Source organism: Drosophila albomicans, chromosome 2R (genome assembly GCF_009650485.2).
Source record: "Drosophila albomicans strain 15112-1751.03 chromosome 2R, ASM965048v2, whole genome shotgun sequence".
Lineage (NCBI taxonomy): Eukaryota > Metazoa > Arthropoda > Insecta > Diptera > Drosophilidae > Drosophila > Drosophila albomicans.
Window position 1 is genome coordinate 22,070,909 of NC_047631.2, and position 16,113 is coordinate 22,087,021.

Here is a 16,113-nt window from a genome sequence, read left to right on the forward strand (position 1 = left end):
CGCCAGCTGTTACTTGTCTCCCCCCGATCCATAAACTTACTTTGCATAATACGCTGTAAGCATAAAGCAGTGCCATTCGCATATGCAAATTTATGTAGTAGATGATGATTTACAGGGTGTTCGCTAGTCTAGTACTCGTACTCTCCATGAGAAGCTGTCGCACAATTTTCGGGCAACTTATTCGGCAGTTTATAGTCTGTTTCACATTTGGCTAACTATATGCCACAACAACAAATTTTCCTTTTGCTTTTCTTTTCTGTTTTTATTTTATTCCTTCACGCTGTAATTGAAAAAAGCAAAAGCTGTAGCAAGAAGCAGAAATGATGAGATTTTTATGATGTTATCCACTCGTAACTCATCAGCAGGACGACGGCGAAATAAAAACTGGGTAATCAAAAACGAAAAGAGAGAGCGCGCGCCCAAATTGAGCCTGTGGTTTATTTTCTTCTTCTGCCAAACGACTGGCGGCAGGACACGGCTCAGCAAATTTTACACCATTTACAGCTTGCACAGGATTCGCATTCAGTTCTCTCACTCTCTCTTTACATCAAACACGTGTGACACTTTATGGCTTTTATGCACAGCAGTCGAATAAATAAAACAAACAAGTTGAATGTTAATTGAAGTTTAACGTGCGACAAAGAGTATGCAAAACATTTTTTAATAAATTTCATTAAATTTAACAACATTTGCAATTAAATGCTAAAATAGAACATAAAAAGAAAAATGAGACATTTCGAAATAAATTCTGTCGAGTGTGCTCGACTGTAAGATAGCCGCCATCATGCCATTTTGAATAGAAGCTAAACTATGCAGTATTATTCTTAAAATATGTCAAATTAATATACATAACTTATTTGGTATACATTCCAAATATACTATAGTGGTCAAAATATACAAGATTGTCAGCCAAAGCAGCTAAGACCCTAGGCATATTTTGCCATACAAAAATATTTCTTAAATCCGTAATTTTTACCCCATCGCTATCAAGTTCTCACTATATTTAATATTGTCTATTCTAAGTCGCGCTTGTTATTTGATTTTTGTCCATTTGCGGGAGCGGAAGTGAAAGTGCCAAAAATCTGAAACAAATCTGCGTGCAAACATAAAAAGTGCTGTCGACAAAAAAATTATATTTCTTTCTATTATAGTCTCTGAGATATAGACAGACAGACTATATATATTGTATGGGGTCGGGCACTTCCTTCTGCCTGTTACATACATTACTCGCATTCACAAAGTTACAATACCCTTCTACCCTATGGGTAGCGGGTATACAAACAACAGTGTTGCAAACATGTTGTTGTTTACGACAAAAAAAAAACTTGACTGCAAGGCAGAGAAACTGCAGAAGTAAAACTATTTCACAATGGCATCAATCTTCATTGGCTTTGATGCCTTTCAAGTGTGTTTGTGTCAGCTCCTCTTTATCCTTCCCCTTGACAAGATGCACGTTTGACACGTATACTAAAAGCATTTTAAATAAAATTAAAATCAAATTGTTACCGCCCCTTGGCAGATAACAGGAGAATGCTATTGAATACAGCACAAAACTTATGTGCGATTCAGCCTGTGTGTGTGTGTGTGTATGTGTGTGTGGCTGTGCGTGTGCCATTCTTTGTAGCCAGCAAATTGATTTTGCTATGGCTTACACGTTGAAGCTCAACAAAGGCTGGCCTGCCACAGGACATGTCGCTGCTTGTCCACTTTTACGAGACTAGCAACGACAACGACAGCAAAAGAGTAGAGGAAGCTGCTCCTAATAAATTTTACTAAAGTCATAAAAGCGATGTTGCGTATACGCAATATTGCAAATAGGCGCATAATTAACTTTTTAAATCTGCCATCAATTATGGTTATGGAAATGTTCAGCTGCAATAAAATGCTGCTAAATTTCTCTAAATTGTAGCTCTAATAATATTAAAATATTAATGACTGTGTGTGCAATTAAATTGAGTTGCATTTAAATACATTTAATTGCTGTCAGTCAAGTTGTCGTTTAAGATGCGTAATTATGCATAATAATAAGCTTATACATTTCTTAATTAGTTGGACAATGATTGGATTTTCGGTCTCAACAAATATTTTGATTATTAAATATTCGGCTTTATCGTTTCTTTGTTAACAAGACACACACACACACAAACGCACGCGCGCACACTGCAATAAATTCCAATTTAAGTCACATCACGCATACGACGCGCTGTACATGCAAAATATCAAGCAGCAAAGCGTAAAATAATAATAAATTAATTTATTTGCAACGATGCTTAAGCTGCTCACGGCAAATAGGAATGAAATGCCAAACATTGCTGCGCATAGGTGCACGCAAATAATGGTAAACAGAAGCGGAGAGAAGGGATGGGAAAAAGAGACGAAAGCGAGCGGCATGTCAAAAGGCATATTTAAATATGTGTGCCTGGCGTTATGTGCCTTTATTGCCTGTAGCACACACACACACACACATACTCCCACACACAACAAACAACACGAATTACATAATCTTATCAGGCAAAATCAAGCATGGCCAGGACTCAAACAAAGGCCAGCATTCATTTTGCACGTAACAACAAAAGCACAGAAAAAAATATACATGGAAAATAACACGCATTAAGGGTTAAACACAAGCGTTTTTATGCCGCACACACACACACATCCGCATGTGTGTGGGCGTGTCAAATGTGTGTGTGTATGTGTGTGGTGTATGTTGTCAGCTTTGTTTAACGTCCGTCGCTCGCTCTCTAAATAGGCAACTGGCGAAACTTCAATGAAAGTTTCAGGCAACAAGACTGCGTCCCATTAGTGTTAGCCTGAAAGTGTGTGTGTGTGTGTGATAATTGCTTTAATGCGTACGCATGTGTGCGTTTTAACTTTATGGAGTGTTGGCTGATAATGTCTTAATTACTGCCTAGATAAAATGCCGCCTGCTTAGCCCCAAGCAGCATTTGCAGTTTCACTGTTGCCCTATATATTTATAGCCGCCTTCGCTTCTCTCCCTTTCCTCCTCTTCTCCTTCTCTCACTCTCTCTCTCTCTTCTTACTCCATTGCGTGTGTTTGTGCTTAGTGTTGGCACGACAACTATGTTTATTACTTGCCAGGCATGTGCGCCACAATTGGACTTCGACTTCAATTCCAAGGCAGCTGCTTATAAACTTAATTACAATGCGAGCAACACACACAAGACTATAGAAAAGTCTGTTGCATGCTTCAAGGCGTCAAGACGAAACGCCTTCAATGGAAACCAAAATGCTGCAGCAGCAGCAGTATAATCAAAGATTTAACTAAGCATCACCATTAGCCAGACAGTTAGTAGCTACTCGACGCACATACTGTACTCAGGCATCAGCAGTAAAAGTTTTACGCATCGAGATAAACATCTGAAGGCAGCTTTGATTTGCTGCGATATGCGTTGTTTGGCAATATGCTGAATTAGATACTCAAATCTAAGCTTAATCTCAAAAGTCATTGTGGCAAGACTGTGCTGTATTTTATATAGATTGTATTTTCTTTTTCAGAGATCAACATATTTATTTTTAGACAAATATATTCATTCTCTTTGACGAACACCAAAGACTATAGAATACAAATGTGCTATGTGCCCATAGAAATGCTATTAAAAAAACATAAAAATAAAGTAAACGTAATAATTCTCAATGAGTCTAGACTGTCGAATGAGTTTATCTTCTCATTTAACTTAAAAAGTGCGAAGAACCCGCCATGGAACGATATAATCTAAATTATTTTTCTCACACTCATTGCAATGAAAATTCTTGTGTATTACAGAAATAAAGGCGTGTTCATCAGAAGAGTTCACCTGTAAGAATGGCATCGGCGAGTGCATCCCACTCACCTGGATGTGTGATGGCAACAAGGATTGCAGAGATGGTAGCGATGAGGCGTCGTGCAGTAAGAGACATCTAAAATCAAATCTAACTTTGTGCTACTCGCATTCTACTTCGTACTAGCTTTGTAGCTGTAGCTTTCTAGTTATTTATACTTGCACACACATACTATAACTACTGTGTGTGGGTGTGTGTGTGTTGTGTTGTGTTTCAACTTGTATCCCATAAGTATGCTACACATAGCTGCTGGAATTGTGTAATACTTATCTAAACATTACATATACAATAAAGCACAAATATTTACGCACACATCCATACACAGTGAACACTTTAGTGTGCAATGCTCTTATTACATATTTGTTGTAGTTACAGTAGTTATTGTTGCTCTCATTGTTGTTGTAACTACAAATCTCTTTTGGCTTTCATCCCCCTTAGCGTGGTGGCGGTGGCGTTGCTTTTCTTTTTGCTTTCACTATTTTGCTTTGTTTGCAGCAAATTTTTATAATGGTGTTGGTTTTTTGTTGAGTTATGTCTCGCATATTTCAGCTTCTTATGTTGTTACTCTCTCTCTCTTTGTGTTGTTTACCTAACTCTATGTTACACTATACTTAACCACAGCTTCTCATACTTAAGTAAACACAACATTCTCACAACAAATCCTCCGCCTGCACACACAAACACACTCAATCAACATTGTCTTCTAACATGGAATCTCACTTTTAACGCACATATTTAGATACCACCTGCCGCACGGATGAATTCACCTGCGGCAACGGTCGCTGCATACAGAAGCGTTGGGTCTGCGATCACGACAACGATTGCGGCGATGGCACCGATGAGCACGATTGCCATAATATCGGATGCCCAGCCGATGCCTTCACCTGCGGCGATGGCATGTGCATACGCAAGAGTTGGATGTGCGATGGCGATCAGGATTGCTACGATGGCAGCGATGAGAAAGTAAGTAGATAGTAGATATAACGATATGACAACCAATTATGAGTGTCTGGCAAATGCTCAACTGTAAAGTTTAAGTGAAATCTTCGATAAACTTGTGCGAAATTAAATGAAAGTTTGCGCAAGTCATTTGGCCAAGTTTTTCATACCAACCTCGTGCATATATACGTATATATACTATATATGTATGTTTTTATGGTGCATGCTAGAAAAGCATAAATTATGCAACACGCGCGCATTATTCAAAACTGACGACGACGACGACGGCGTCGACGTCAACGATGGCGTCGTTGGCAACTGCTGCCATAAACATTTATGTGTATGACGTTCAGCTTTTGTTGTCAGACAAGGGAGCAGTAAGGAGCAACAGCAACAGCAACAGCACCAGCAGCGTCTGAAACTGCTTCAAGTCCCCCCCCCCCCCAAAAAAAAAAGAATAAAAGAAAATAAACTATAAAAAATGTGAAGAATTTTCGCTAGCAGCCCCCCAAAAAAAAAAAAAATTATGCTACAAAACAGATATGCAAGCAATGGCCAGCGACAAGCGTCTGTCTATACACATACATATAAAATGTGTATGTGTGTGTGTGTGTGTGTGCATGTCTTAGCTGCCAGCACAGTGGCTGCCACTTAGCAGCACGGCACGTTGTGGATGCTGCTTTATGGCATTTTTGAAGCAAACTTCCTTGCCAACATCCTTTTGACAGGCGCTGCAAAAATGCATTTCAAATAAAGTATACGCACAGTAGACAGGCAATTTCATTGACTCTCCTTCTCCGCTTTCACTCACTCACTCACTCACTTATTCTCCTTCTCTAACTCCTTCTTATGTCGCTCTGCAGGATTGTGCCGCATCTGTTAGACCACTTTCATGCAGCACAAACGAGTTTCTGTGCAAGGATCGCATTACCTGCATCTCAAAGTCGTGGCTCTGCGACGGCGATCGCGATTGTCCCAGTGGCGAGGATGAAGATTTGTCGAACTGTCCGAATATCACCTGCCGAGTAGATCAATTCCAGTGCCACGATCGCAGCTGCATTGCCGGCCATCTGGCCTGCAATGGCGAATCTGACTGCAAGGATGGAAGCGATGAACGCGACTGCAGATTGGCTGCGAAGCGACAGAGCTGCAATGCAACGATTGAATTCGACTGCGGCGGTGGACAATGCATTCCCTTGTCCAAGGTCTGTGACCAGCGCAAGGATTGCCCCGATGGCGAGGATGAGCCAGCGGGCAAGTGCAAAATCAACGAATGCGCAACCAAGAATGGCAACTGCATGCATCGCTGTGTCGATCAACAGATTGGCTACCACTGCGAGTGTCGATCGGGTTATAAACTATCTTTAGATGGCCACACGTGTGTGGATATCAATGAGTGTGAGGAGCCGGGCGCCTGCTCACAGATCTGCATCAATGAGATGGGAGGCTACAAGTGCAAGTGCCACGAGGGATACATGAAAGATCCCAGCAATCACACGCGTTGCAAAGCCACCGAGGGTCATGCTTCACTGCTGCTGGCGCGTCGTCACGATATTCGAAAGATTGCGCTGGATCACATGGAGATCACATCGATTGTGAACAACACAAAGTCAGCCACAGCTCTGGATTTTGTCTTCCGCACTGGCATGATCTTCTGGAGCGATGTGACCACACAGAGCATCTACAAGGCGCCCATCGATGAGGGCAACGAAAAGACCGTTGTGCTCAAGCAATCATCAGTCACTTCAGATGGTCTGGCTGTGGATTGGGTTTACAATCATGTGTACTACACGGACACGAGCAAATGCACGATAGAAATGACCAACTTTGACGGCAACATGGGCGCGGTCTTGATCAAGGATTCTCTTGATATACCGCGCTCCATTGCACTCGATCCCATCGACGGCTGGATGTATTGGTCTGACTGGGGAGCATCTCCTCGCATTGAACGCGCTGGCATGGATGGCTCGCATCGCACCACGATTATCAACTATGATGTAAAGTGGCCCAATGGCATCACTCTCGATATGGTGCGAAAGCGCATCTACTGGGTGGATGGCAAACTGAATGTCATCTCCTCAGCCAACTACGATGGCTCACAGCGCAGACAGATTCTCTACTCGACGGAGTATCTGCGACATCCGTTCTCCATCACCACCTTTGAGGATTACATCTACTGGACGGACTGGGACAAGCAGACCGTCTTCAAGGCCAACAAGTTCACCGGCGAAGGTGTCGAGCCCATTACAGCCGTGCACATGGTGAGCATACTCTTTGCATACTACTACGAAACACTTCTTTAAACCCTTTACACTCTTTGCAGTTGCAGCATCCGATGGTTATTCATGTGTATCATGCATACCGCCAACCAGATGGCGTTAATCACTGCCAATCGGTCAATGGCCACTGTTCACATCTCTGCCTCCCCGCGCCGCGCATCAACGAGAAGAGTCCGCGCATTTCGTGTGCGTGTCCCGCGGGTCTGAAACTGATGGCCGATGGCCTTATGTGCGTCGAAGATCGTAAGTAGCTTTTGTCATCTGCTCGATTTAAAAATGCCATTCAATGCAGTTTGCTGTTGCACGAGTTCTTGTTGCGGTTGCGGCATTTAACGCTGCAATCGACTGCGATTAACCGTCTGCTTTATGGTTATTTTGTTTGGCTTACATTTTGATTTAATTTTCTGTTGTTTGCCGCTTGATTAAAACATTATTTTTATCCAATTGACTGCGCTACACACACGCAGATATCTCAGCGCGAAACACAACTCGTGTTAAGCCAAGCAGTCGGCCTTCAGTAAACAGTTCAGTTGCGTTGCCAACGCCGTCAAGCACAGCAACAACAGTAACAACAGCACCCCCGAAACTACCTCAAGATGCACCAACGAGTGCAATGCCTGGTATGAGATTGATACGATACAATACAATAGTATACATATGTATATCGGTGGAAGGCTTTTCGTAGTTGGTGTTTGGCTGTCACGAAACTCTTCGTGTCTTCTAATTACTTGTGTCTAACCATAACTTTAATGCTTAGTCTGTCTAACAGTTTTTGCTATTTATAGCTTACACATTTGTATGTAAATGCTTTTCCACCTGAGAGCTGAGAGCTTCTCGCTACTCGCTTTTAATTTCGTCTGCCATTTGTCACGCCAATTTCTTACACATGCATACAACATACAACGCGCACATGTCATCATCATAAATCAACATCAATGATATCGACATAATCACTCAAAAAACACACACACGTGCACACACACACACACACACATATGCACACACAGCTATACATGACAATTTTGCGGGCTGCCATGCGAAAGCAGACAGCAGAGCAAAGAGAGAGCACGAAAAACCGCCAAAAGGAAGCGCTACTGACATGTTTAATGGCAACAATGGTAACAGCGTCGCGACAATCTCCCACTCATCCCCCACCTCCCCCCACCCCACAAGTGTGTGCTGGGCTTAAGCGACAACCCTATGACACTTACTCCATCGAATTTGGCTGCATGCAATTTGTGCCCAACTCTGTCAGAAGCGATGACAATGCGGATACGGATGTGGATGTGGATGCGGATGCGAGTGCGGATGATGAACGGCTGACAGCCGCAGAGGCAGCTGCCGAGCGCTGTTCTCGAGAACGAGAACGAGAAGAACGAACGAACGGACAGACAGACAGACAGACGGACAGACAGTCAAACTGATATATCAGCAACAAGCAGAAAGTGAGAAGCGCTGCGCTGTCGACAACAAATCGCCATGAAATTAAATTGTACACAAAACGACATGGCCAAGAGAAAGAGAGAGCATACACACACACACATATGTGGGCGCTCAAGAGGAGGGCGTGGTGTGTCAGTGTCGGGGCAGGGCAAATAGCAAATAGTTTAACCACAAATTCATCATCCACATGAGCCGCACACACATTCAGCCACATCCATCAGCAGCAAAATTGGCGCTGTCAACACCTCATGGCTGCATCACAATTATTGCCATGGATGCTGGCATTTTGGCATTTTGTCGCGCTTTGACACAGTCTCCCCCAAAAATATGTGACACACTCTCGCAAATGTGGCAAATATTTCGGCAAACGCTATCCTGATTGTTTGTTGCAAAGTCAGCCAAATGATTGCAATTCCCCCTTTCGCGACGCCATTGTGAGATGCGCCTAAAAGCACGCTTTGATCTTTGATCTATTGAAAGCAAGAAAATAAATTAGCACGTTTTCAGCATAGCCCACAACAACAAAGCAAGCACACATAGAAAGCTGATGAGACGACTGTGTAGCCATCTAAGTTGAAGGACATTTCAAAAGAGCACATAAGGTTCTTAAGTTTTCCATAGAAACGCCCACGCAATTTGCTGCGGCTTCGGCTGCTGCTGCTTCTTGTTATCATTTCTGGGAAGAGACATTGAATGGAACATGACAAACACGCTCGCATTATTATTATTATTTATAGCAGCTGGAGCGAACACGCGCTAGTTTTTGGCCCAGCTAATTCCGTCAAAGAAAAAAAATTAGCCACGCACTAAAATTAGTTTCATCATCAAAATATTTTCGTATTTCACGTGCTTTATCTAATTATGATATTTGTAATATTTCTTCGCATTTCACACATAAATCATTACGAAATTTCAATTCATTCACTTCATTTGAAGACATTTCTACACTTCTTTTAAATATAAAAATTACTTACATTGTATGTCCACTTCAAGAAGCTCTTTAATCACTTTGTTAAACTGTAAAGTCCTCTTTAAATTGTTATTTTTTTTTATTGCCCATTTGTGCTGTCGGTGAAACCTAGAGCAAGCGTTGCTATGCCTACCCAAATCAAGAGCTTGGGGAGAGAGGAGCAGCTTAGCTGTGTGAGGCCACACAAATGCGCCTAATTACGTCAATTTAAAAAGTAAAAGAATAAAAGGAATGAATATAAAATAAGAAAACGTTAAGCGGCTCAAGCAAATACCGTTACATTGCCACAACCTGACTGACCGACAAAATAAATGGACAAACGGACAGACGTAGAGACTGACCCAAGCAAACTCAAATGCTGCACTATATTTCTAAGAAAACGACAAACTCGCTAAGGACTACACAGCAACGATAATGATGATGTTTGCTAATGATGATGATGATCACGACTTGGACCAAGTGGGTGCTTGAAAAAGAGAGAGAGAGAGATAGAAATTGTGAGCTTAGGCAAAAGTTTGCACAGTTCGCGCGACCAGATGAGCAGATGGTGGTCTGACCCCCCAAAAACCAGAGACGGGGGGGATGAGTGGATGATGGGCCAAGTAAATAACTATAAACTAGTTAAGGACTATTTCAATTAGATGACCAAGCCGGCAAACGGGAATACGCCATAACTGCAATTTCAATTAGCGGTTTGTGCTACTTTTTCTATGGCCTTGCTTGGCCGCCCTTGATTGCCACCCACGCGGCAGCCGCACTTCAAATTGCTTAATTAAGCGCAGGCAAAGTTTCGCAAATACGCCAGAGACAAACAGCAAAAAAATGACAGAGCGACAGACGGCGACTGCGATTCCGACTGCGATTGCGATTGCGACTGCGGCTGTGAGCTTGGAAGCGTCATAAACTTTGAGCCTTCGAAGTAACGATTGCATTTTTAATAGCCAAACACATAAAGTAGCATAGAAGAGGGAAGTAGTGGGGAGAGAGGAGGCACGGGTGGTTATGGGTCAACAGCTGCTCCAGTGTTGTTTGCAAATTTTATGACTTTCAGTTGGGCTGCAGTTGTTGGTCAGCTCAGCGCCAGTTTACCATTGTCTCGCACTTTACTGCATATTGTGTGGCATTAAATAGCAACATGCTGTCAGCCGCTGCCACACGCCACACACACACACACACACACACACAAACTCGCACACGCACAAACATTTTATTTTTCTATACATTGAGATACGGTATATATCCCGGAAAAGTTTTCAACTTTGTTTATCTAATCTGGTCACAAAAAAAAAGGTGACATCGCCGTCGGCAACGTAAAGCATTTTATGCGTTTTTATTTCATTTGCGATTTCCCCCGCTTGCCGCTTGCTCCGCTCTCGCTAGCCACAGGAGCACACAGGAACAGGAGCAGGAGCATGTCGCGAAATTTTTATGGCATATTCGTTAGGGGTGCTACGAGAAATACACCTGGTCTGGTCTGGTCTGGTAGGGAATGGTCTGGAGTATGGTAGCAGAGCCATTCGCTGTCTTTAAAAAAACATATAAAACACATGTGCAGGATTATAAACAGAACAGAATGCGAACAAAAAAAATGGGGGAACATTACATTGTTTGTTGTGCTGTGCCTGGGAGCTGGCAAATTGCATTTGCTATAGATTAGGGACCCGCAATAATATATGACATTTATGGCAGTACATAAAATATGGCCCAACAAGAGGGGAAGACAAACAGCCAGCAAGTTGGAGTATGTTCCAAAATACTTCAACTCAGTGGGAAACTTAAAGTTGCAAAAGATGAAAAAAAGATAAAGAAAAGTGCACTATAAAATAAACTAGGAAATAGAAGTATCATTAGTTAGTTCCACCTTTCTACCTAATTTCTGTTGAATTAAGAAAAACCCTTTTTAGTAGACTAATATATAAGCAAAAACCCCTCTCTAAATTAAGCTTACTCTATCCATCCTATCTCTCTTTCAATGTGTAATTAATTTCGCATTAGACAACCTTAAAATACTAAAAGTAAATTGATTTAAAATGCAGCGATAACCGTTTGAGGAACACCCTTAACGCACAACAACCTTTTTTAACTGCTATGTGGGGAAGAACCTTTAAATGATAGCAAAGAAGTCTGCGCCCTGCCCCCAAAAATACAATTTGAAAGAAGCTTATTTTGTATCACACACACACTAATACACACGAACACAGCTTGCAATTAATGTGGCAAGTATGCGTAGAGCTTTTCAACTGCTTTTCTTTTGCCACTTGACTGTCTGTTAATGCCGCAAATAAATTGCTAAGAACCTGCTCCCCGGTTGGCGCTGACAATCGATGCTGTGCAGCTGTTGCCGCTGCCAACTTTTAATGATAATTCCGGTTGCTGCCGTTGCCGCTGCCATATGCGGCACATTCTCATGCTGATCCGTCCAGTTCATGGAAATTACGACAAGCCGTAGACCAAAAATTAATACTAACAACACAAAAAGAATAAGAATAATGACAAAGAAGCAGACAGGCTTGTATAAGATGAAGAAGATGGAGAAAACAACAAGAAGAACAATAAGTAGAACAAGAGGCGACAGTTCGTGCAATGCTGTTAAATGCGGCACATCCTTTGCCAGACGAACGCGTCCTGTGCTTAACTTTTGAACAAATTCTAAACGGAAAATATGAAAACGAATTATGTTGACAGCGGAAAAATCCTACAACTTCCTGCCGCACAGACAACAACGTCACCAGCAACAAAAAAAAAAACACAAAAAAAAACCAAAAAGCGTGACATAAAAAGTTGACAGCGTAACGGCACAGCGGAGCAAGGAACATGAGAGACACTAGGAAGAGAGAGGGGATAGGGGGGCAGGAATTGGAGACGGAAACATTCGCCACTGGATGCCGTCGACTTTTGGCAGTTCCCAAAAATAATGAAATATTTTAATTATGCTTCAACCTGACCAGAACACAAGAATCCTCATAAACTCGACGGAATTTTTGATTAAAACAATATATTTATAGAACTATTATCAAATAATGCACATGCTGCGCTGACTTTGATGCCTAAAATACTCTTGTAGTTAAGTAAACATTCTTTGAATAACTAATTTGCCCATTTCCTTGCTTTGCGTTGATAAATTGCCTTGCGGCAGCTTTTAATAAAAAATAATTAGACTCGCTTGCTTTACTCTTTGAATTTCCTTTTTTTTTATAATAATGGTGAAGGATTTCTTCGTGCTTTACTTTCTTCTGCTCGTAAATATTGAATTTCAATTTTGGTTTTGGTTTTGGTTTTCAATATCCATTTTAATCACAGCTAACTAAGAGAGTATTATATGTTGTATGTATTCACTTCTTAGCAGACAAAGTGCCCGCCGGAAATGCGACACACAAGGATGACAAACTCTTGGACTCGTCGCAGACTGAAGAGCAGAGCTCAACATGGGCAACAGCAGTGCTCGTTGTCGGCTCCATTGTGGGAGTAATAGTTCTTGTGGGCGTAAGTACTGCAAAATTATTTGTATGCCAATGAATTTTGGGCCGGTAACTAAGCAATCAATTTATTTACGGTTACTATGTTTTATATATTTTACAGACATGCTATTTATTCATAAAGCGTTACCCGAAGAGAGGAAATTCCATGAATTTTGTGAATCCCACGTACAATAAGACCACAGAGGATACGTTCAGTTTGGAGAAGAATGCGCCCATCGATGCAAGCAGTAAATATGCCCCAGCATTGGAGGAAGAGGTAAGCGGGTCGATGGTGACGTCAACGGCAAATCCAAATGATTTTAGCTATGTGAGATTTTAAATTTGCCAGGCTAAATCTAAGCTAGAACTAATCTTAAATTAAATGTTGTACATAGATGGATACATATGTATTTAGTCAGATTATATATCGTAAGTCGTAAGCTATATCAGTTGGTAACCTACAAAATAAGTTGAGTACAAGTTGGGAGAGCCCCGTGCTGAAAGAGTAACATAACATATAAATGTAAAAATAAGTATGTACTCTATTGTATATCCGAGTGTTTATTCTCACTAACTAACAGAACCACGCGAACAACAATTTATCATATTTCCAAATGCATTCTTAAGTGTTAAAATAGCATATAGAACAAGCAACTTTTAAGTGTTTTACCAAATAATAGATAACGTATTTATATGTGTGCTTATGTGTTTTCGGAACCAAGAGGTTTTATTTTTTAAATCCTCAACAAGTTGTGACAATTTTTATATACAAAACACTTGAAAAACAGTTAACTAGCCACAAATGTCAAATAACTAAGAATATTTTATTTTGAACAATCAATTTATATATTTAATGAAATAATATGTGTTCACTTTCGAAGCCTAATTACAGTAGATAATTTCTTTAAAGAAAAATGAATATAAATATTTAAAAATAATAGAATTTCATAGCTGATTGAGTACTTGACATTTGGCGTTAGTTTTCATAGTTAAATTGAAAAGAGTTTGGTGCTCAATACATTACAAACTTTACAGATTAATATTCTATGAAGTTAAAACTTGGCTTTCTAAAAGAAACAGACACACTTTCCGATATATACTGAATAAAAGATTTATTTTCAATGTCTGTCTGCTTCTTTCCCTTTCTTTGGAAACACAAATTCGTAAATTTATAAAATTCACATCACTTAATTTAAAAATCTAATTCTGAAAGAGTATTTAAGCCTCGGCCTGCCAACTTTTAAGTTAGCTTTTCCTTTCTGTATCTGAAAATCAGCACAAGCAACACAGTTTCAAGTTTAGCAAATATTTAGTTAAGACCAATGTGTATGCAAACATTAAACAGTTGCACACACACACACACACACATGACTTGGCAGGATTTTAACGAAATTTGTTTATCAACTTTGCACGCTGCGAGCGAAAACGCAAAACCCAAAGCTAGATATCCATTAGCAAATAGAAGGTAAGTCGTGGTCATGCATAATAAATTGTTGCATTCGAAATTGTCATTATTATAATTATTATGATTATTATTACACTGAGTACACATAATTTAATTGGCATTTTATTGGTATATGATTTAATTTATTAGCCATTTATAAATCGATCTAAATGCCGCCGCAATGCCACCAGATTGCCATCGATTCTATTGTGTGAGAACATTGTGAAAATTGTTGAAAACTCTCGTTGACACGACACGGCATTAGAGCAGCCCTCAGGGCCGCACCTTTCGTAATTTCGTAATTGTAATGCAATGCAATGCAATCAAAACGTGCATATCCATTGGCCAATTAAACATAAAGGCCAATTAAAAAGCGTCAATGGAGCGTCAAAATGTCCTTTTTTCTGTCTGTCGCAGTCCAACAGCAGCTGCTGCATTTTCATATAATTTACTAAAATATTTAAATTAAATTGAATTTTGCATTTCGGCAAATGCCTGCTGCTATTTTTAATTAGCACGCTAAATTTTCAACTGCACCAACAAAAAAAACAAATGAAAAACACAGCGAAAGAACAACAACTACATAGATAATTATGCCTATTTAAGCAAAATATCATTAAGCCTGATTTTCAGTGCGGTCAGCTGGCATAGAAATTTGCATTTGCATTTCACGAATAGACAAGGACGACGATTTACGCATTGTTATCATTGGAACATTTTACGATGTTTGTATTTATAATATTTCGAATTATGCAATCAATAGGGGTTCCGGTAATATCGCCATCAACATTCCCGCCGGATTATGGAAAATATCCCATTATATTTTCATTCAATTTATAGTTGTTTAAAGCTTAATTTATATTTAATGGGGCAGACTTTTAATTTTACATTAAACATAACAGTTGATTACGTACCCACTTTTATCATTTTTACACTTTGCCTTAATGTGTTAAGCGTACATATTTGAAAACAGCTTTTAATATTTGATTACATTTTTTCCAGGAACCCTTACGCGCTGAGGTGATAGAATGTGTTTGAAATGAGAGCATAGGAAAGCCATACACAACAAAAAGAAAAAAACAAAAGACATATCCAAACAGACTGCGGTTTATCGGCAGAAGCTAAGGCAACAACAAGAAGAAAGAGCAAAACAAGAAGAAAAAAAAACTCCTATTATGAAGTCCTTTAAGTTTAAGGCACCTAACTCAAAGAAACAAAAAGTAAAACTTTTGTTTAGCAAGTATAAAGAAGCATGCCAAAAAAGACAACAACAACTACAACAACAAGAACATTAACAAGATGGTAACCACAAGAAAGAGAATTCAATCACAACAATAAGAAGAGAACCACAACAATTAAATATTATCATGGGGAAAACAAAATACTCAACAAATTTAATTTGTTGCCTAGTTTACAATTTAATTTAAATTCAACATCAAAACTCATGAAACACGCCTCCATTCAAATACGCCCACAAACTAATACGCAACTTTTGCGACGGCAGGGCAAAACCTTTTGAGATCAACCAACAGCATCAACACACACACACTCTCATATACACGCACATTTGTATGTACACTCACACAATCGCACACACGCATATCCATACTCATAAGAACACACACACACACACAAACATACACGCAGGGAGCGAGCCACAAGGACACAATTCAGAGCCGAAATTCAACCTTTCGTTTTAAGTGAATGAAATAAATTGTAAAAAGTTGAAAATGTGCAAAA

The 16,113-nt window shown here is 40.2% G+C and overlaps 1 protein-coding gene across 7 annotated transcripts in view; it reads left to right on the forward strand.

Moving 5' to 3' along the window:
- The window catches only part of LOC117574242 (low-density lipoprotein receptor-like), a 48,374-nt gene extending 32,811 nt beyond the window's left edge, over positions 1 to 15,563 (forward strand). For 3 of the 7 annotated variants that reach the window (XM_034257963.2, XM_034257956.2, XM_034257961.2), the window contains 8 exons: positions 3,785 to 3,907; positions 4,580 to 4,803; positions 5,643 to 7,040; positions 7,103 to 7,301; positions 7,526 to 7,678; positions 12,815 to 12,954; positions 13,051 to 13,206; positions 15,376 to 15,563. In XM_034257963.2, coding sequence (XP_034113854.1) covers positions 3,785 to 3,907; positions 4,580 to 4,803; positions 5,643 to 7,040; positions 7,103 to 7,301; positions 7,526 to 7,678; positions 12,815 to 12,954; positions 13,051 to 13,206; positions 15,376 to 15,411 — 2,429 coding nt within the window. In that variant the 3' untranslated portion in view covers positions 15,412 to 15,563. The remainder of the gene's footprint in view (positions 1 to 3,784; positions 3,908 to 4,579; positions 4,804 to 5,642; positions 7,041 to 7,102; positions 7,302 to 7,525; positions 7,679 to 12,814; positions 12,955 to 13,050; positions 13,207 to 15,375) is intronic. The other 4 variants (XM_034257958.2, XM_034257957.2, XM_034257959.2 and 1 more) reach the window with 4 other exon arrangements.
- Positions 15,564 to 16,113: the final 550 nt, after the last annotated feature.